The sequence below is a fragment of the Frankliniella occidentalis genome, unplaced genomic scaffold (genome assembly GCF_000697945.3).
Source record: "Frankliniella occidentalis isolate FOCC.00 unplaced genomic scaffold, Focc_3.1 Scaffold4, whole genome shotgun sequence".
Taxonomy (NCBI): Eukaryota; Metazoa; Arthropoda; class Insecta; order Thysanoptera; family Thripidae; genus Frankliniella; species Frankliniella occidentalis.
The window spans coordinates 3,025,823-3,030,782 of NW_026267134.1; the positions used below are offsets into that span (position 1 = coordinate 3,025,823).

At 59.0% G+C, this 4,960-nt stretch overlaps 1 protein-coding gene across 3 annotated transcripts; it reads left to right on the forward strand.

Annotated features, from left to right (window-relative positions):
• The first annotated feature begins 2,649 nt into the window (after positions 1 to 2,649).
• LOC113204236 (uncharacterized protein DDB_G0271670-like) lies at positions 2,650 to 4,954 on the forward strand. 3 transcript variants are annotated; one of them, XM_052268687.1, is made up of 4 exons: positions 2,650 to 2,767; positions 2,922 to 3,022; positions 3,174 to 4,039; positions 4,094 to 4,954. In XM_052268687.1, exons 2-4 carry the CDS (start codon positions 3,017 to 3,019, stop codon positions 4,875 to 4,877), a joined length of 1,656 nt encoding a protein of 551 aa, XP_052124647.1. In that variant the 5' UTR covers positions 2,650 to 2,767; positions 2,922 to 3,016; the 3' UTR covers positions 4,878 to 4,954. The 3 variants fall into 3 exon arrangements, with proteins under 3 accessions (XP_052124647.1, XP_026275125.2, XP_026275126.2); XM_026419340.2 differs by having other exon boundaries at positions 3,174 to 4,954; XM_026419341.2 differs by having other exon boundaries at positions 2,694 to 2,767; positions 2,925 to 3,022; positions 3,174 to 4,954.
• The last annotated feature ends 6 nt before the right edge of the window (positions 4,955 to 4,960 follow it).

The following is a 4,960-nucleotide window of genomic DNA, read 5'->3' on the forward strand; positions in this document are numbered from 1 at the left end:
CTCTAGTCCCATGGCATGAGCAGCCTTGTATTGCTTTTCCACACCGCCTCTCGATTTATGGAATGCGTTTTCGCGTCACACGACTCGTGTGTGTGCGTGCGCCTGTGGTCGTGTGTCTCGCTCCCGTGCTGCAGGCAGCCTGCACTCGCGCACACATGCACACTCGCACCTGGCCGACTATGCGCGCGTCGCCGAGAAGTGAGCTGTTGGAGCCAGTTTCATTTTCGGCTTATTTCCATATACCACGACACTGCGAGTTTGAAAATGGAGCCGCGTTTATCCGCATCTACGATGCACCCGACGATAAACGAACATTCTTTGAGCGGGTCGCGTATTTGGTTCTTGAACCCGTCAACACTCTTGGTTGTCCAAAAGAACCGTTCGCGACAGGTTGGTCCGCGCCTGCTGGTGCGGGAGCGGACTGTACCAACTGCACAGCACCGCCGTGCGGTGCGTGCGACAATGTACACCTCCTCCCTCCTCCTGCTCGCAGCGGAGAGGAGGACCTGGCTTGTTTTGTTGGTCAGCCTGTAACGTGATCCCCAAAGTATCGCACGGGCACGGCGGGCACGGCCTGCCGATGCTCGAGCTGCCGCCACCGCTTGCTTGCCGCTTGCAATTAATGCCAAGCCGAACCTCTCTCCAGGGCCTCTGCCGTTTGTTCGAGAGGTTCCAGGCTTGAAAGCGCGCGCCTCTTCGGTTGTCGCCACCACCAAGGGTGTGGTCGGAGAGCTCATGTTGGGCTCTCCGACCACACTCTTGGTGGCGACAACCGAAGAGGCATTTAGCTGCTTGGTGATTCACATTCAGGTTGGCCGGAATGGGGACTGGGCCGGACTGGGCCGTCCACCCGCCCGCCCGGCCCGGCCCGGCGCGGCGGGCGGCGGGGGTGGCAGTGCCATATGACATTTCAGAGCCTGTGTGAATTTAGCACCATCCCTTCAAACACACCAGCAGCAGCAGCAGCGGTGGCACTGTACGACATGACTCCATTACAAATATTGAATAGAAAGGTTTTGGGGCAGTTTGGGGAGGGAGGGAGGGACTGGTGCGGGGAGGGGGAGGAGGAGGAGGGGTGGTGGCGAGGGACGCGCGGCGCGGCGCTGCTGCGGGCGGAGCAACGGCCGAACCGGTCCCGGTGATAAATCTGTTGTCTCTCTCAGCCACCCTTTTTCGCCGCCGTTGATAGTGCTGACCACACCGGGACCAGGGCGGCCTGCTCTGCCCGCTCCCCTCCCCCCCCCCCCCCCCTCATTGCAACCCCGAGCAGGGACCCGCAGCACCCGAAGAGGCGCAAACCACCTCCGTTTACGCGCGTGTGTCCGGAGCTGGGCCTGCTCCACTTCCGCGCCGTGCTCCACCAACTCCAACAAGAGTTACAACAACGACGAAGTTCCGCCGCGTGGCATTTCTCATCCAAAGATTATCAAACACGCCAGTAGACAATTTCAGTTTTGGTGACAAGAAGAAGAAAAGAATAACCGAAACAGGAAACAATCAGGCGAGGGGTGAAGAGGGACGGAGGGTGGGGAGCGATTAGAAGGCAGTGCTTTTCTGGTTTGTTATTCTTTTCTTCTTATCACCTAACCCGGCAATGATGGTCTATTGGGGCTTAGAGAGGGAATGCCCAAGGAAAATTTGACACTGCACGGCTGTCAAAATGTTGACCGTGTAGGTCACCTGCGGGGAGAGAGAGAGAGGGGCCGGGAGGGAAGGCCTTCCTTGCGGTGCAGGCGAGGAGGGGGCCGCGGTGACCGGGGGGTGATTGCTGGCACCCAAGGGGCTCACTTGCGTGTAACAAATCGCGGGCCGAGTCCAGCGGGCGGGGCGGGGTACGTACCGCCCCGAGCCACGCTCCCTGGCGCGGGGAGTACCGCCGGCGCGCCTCGGCATGGCCCCGGGCCCCGGGGCGCAGCGCGCGGCATCAGTGATTTATAAGTTTGTTCAAGCTTCATAAAAGGTGCTCGACGTGTGTTCTCGTTAGAGAAGCCATTTCTTTCGCTTCTGCTGCGGACCGGCCCGGCCGGGACGGGCCGGCCGCGGCAGCTCGAGTCGGGGGAAGGGGGAAAGGGGGGTAGCAAAATTCTCGATATCTGGGCAGCTCTGCATTTCTCAAGGGGTGGTGGCGACGAAGGACGAAGACTACAAATTGGCCCCAATAAAAAAGCATCAAGATATCATCGCCTAAACATTGACTCAGTTAAATGTGTAAAACTTTGACCTCTAAAAGGGCGGGAAAATTTGTGCATGCCTACTTGCACTTATACATTGCAACGCTTCCGCTCCGCCTTTAAAGCTGGACCTTATTTGAGATTTCTATTTCTAAGTCACATCTACCTTTGAGCACAATGAGCGTACTACTGAACACCTAGTTCACGGGTCTCGGAGAGCAGACCTAGTTACTCATAACCTAGACGCACATGACTCCTTCATTTAAAAGTAGAACACACGAAATATTATAGTTATTCTGTGATAACCTCTCGAGACATTCCCAGGGACGAGAAATTACCAATCAGTTCCAAGAACAAAGCTCTTCGCTGAAATCTAAAAGCACAAAACTTACTGACAGGTGGACAGAGCCCCACGCACGACAGGAACGCACCAACGACGCAACGCACGACAAAAACAAAACACAGGTGGCGCACTCTAGATGAAAATTTCTTGGGCCGCTGAATCGTCTGCTAGATCATTTCCGCTCATTTGCTCGCTCGCCGTGGGAAGGGCAGGGGGCCCAGCGCACGCACTGTCAACAAACCATCCGAAATTTGTGAGTCAATTTCTTTTGCCACAGCTTCAGCGGAGTACCTTTCAAAGCAAGCGAATATTGGTTTTACGTCTCACAGTTTCGTGCGACGTTATTCCATGGATTTTCCATGTCACCTGCTTCAAATGAATGAATCGTTGACATGTGCTTTCCTCAGAAGTCTACATTTGCGAGCCCGGCCGATGAGGACAACATTTTCCACCTCATAAATTTCGTGCTTCTAGGATTGTGATTGTCCGTGTCGCTGTCACTATGTCGGTGAGTACACACATGCTCCCTCCCGCCCCCCTTTTTTATCTGAGGCAACACGTTCGATTTGGCGTAGCAGTCATGGCTGAAATTTTTAATCTACCAGTGAGTGTGTGCAATGCCCTGCTCTTATATATGCAATTTACCGTGTCTATCGCAGACGTCCAAGCAGACCCCGGCCGGGCCGTCGACATCGTCGGCATCTTATGGACAGCTGGCGTGGACGAGGGCGACGTCCAAGTCAAGGCAGGCGGTCCGGGACGTGGCGACCAAAACCACGGCGCCGGCGCCCTCTGCCGCTGTCAAAACCACCAAAACTCCGTCCGCTGCCGCCCCCTTGTCCAAGATCCCCCCGGCGCCCCGGCCCTCGAGGCAGAAGGTCCTGCCCCGGATCGCTCTTGTTGGCACCCACATCCCTAGTGTGGCAGCGGCCGGCAAACTTTCGTCCGTCAGACCAAGAGCCCCTGCACCTGGCCGGGCGGCGCCCGCGCCAGCACCCACCCCCGCACCAAGGCCCACCACCACCACCACCGCCACCGCGAGGTCCCTGCCAGCCACCCTCACCAAGCGCCCCGCCGCGGCCGCGGCCGGGCCCCGCGAGCAGCGATCCGCGTCCTCGGCCAGGAGGCCCCCGGACACCCCGGTGCCCTCGGCTGTCTCCGTCAAAGGCTCAAGTAGCGGTCACGTTGGTCAGCACGTCAGCTTAGCGGCGGCTGCGGTGGCTGCCGGCACCAGGACCAGGATCAGGGCGGACACAATGACGCTCTCCAAGTCCGCGGCGCCCAGCCCGTTCGTCAGGAGCAACGCCCCTTCCATCACCACCGCCTCCTCCTCCACCCGGCTGGCCGGAGGGGGTACTCCCGAGGCACACCAACGGCAGCCCCGCGAGGCCGTCACCGCGCCCATGTCGACCTCTGGCGCCGCCTTACCGTCCAGCTCCGCCTCGGCCTCTAGCTCTGCCTTGGCCCCCAGCTCTGCCTCTAGCTCTGCCTTGGCCCCCAGCTCTGCCTCGGCCCCCAGCTCTGCCTCGGCCCCTAGCTTCGCCTCGGCCCCTAGCTTCGCCTCGGCCTCTAGCTCTGCCTCGGCCCCCAGCTCTGCCTCGGCCCCCAGCTCCGCCTCGACCTCTAGCTCTACCTCGGCCCCCAGCTCTACTTTGGCCCCCAGCTCCGCCTCGACCTCTAGCTCTACCTCGGCCCCCAGCTCTACTTTGGCCCCTAACGCCCCCTCGGCTCCCAGCTCAGCCTCGGCCTTCAGTGACGCGTTGGCACACGGTGCTGCATTAGCCTGCGACGCCGCGTTGTCCTCGTCTCCAGCCGCTCCGCGCAAGGTGATCGCAGTGAAGCCTACCATCCGCATGCCGGGCATGAAGCCCTCGGATGCGCGCTCGCGCCCCTCCGACGTCTGGGAGACGTCGGTCGTAACCGAGCTGGACTCCACGCGTCCCTCCGGAGCTTTGCAGATATCGGGCGTGGCTCAGCTGGACTCGACGGCGTCGTCCACGGCGTCGTCCACGCGCCCCTCCGGAGTGGTGGATATTTCGGGCGTAGCTGAGCTGGACTCCACAGCGTCGTCCTTGCTGTCGTCTCCTGGTCTGGACGCCACCATGACGCTTCACGTGACGCCGCGGACCTCCCAGGACAAGGACTTCTTCGTGCAAAATGGGTTCTGGCCACTGGAAGACTTTCCTCCGGTGTCGGACAATAAGGTGGTCCGTCTGCAGCGAGAACTTTACTTGTTCAAGGCAATGGAGAATAGACTTCAGGCATGCCTGGAGTACGAACAGAAGCGTACCATAGCGGGAAAGCCAGTGTCCAGCCCGCCCGACTGGATGAAAAGGCATCTGGAAAATGATGAAAGTCAGTAACTACTTTGTAATCTATTCGATTTTAATATTTTTAGTGTACCTGTTTTTTAATTGTTCATGTGTTTTTTCCATAAAACTTAATG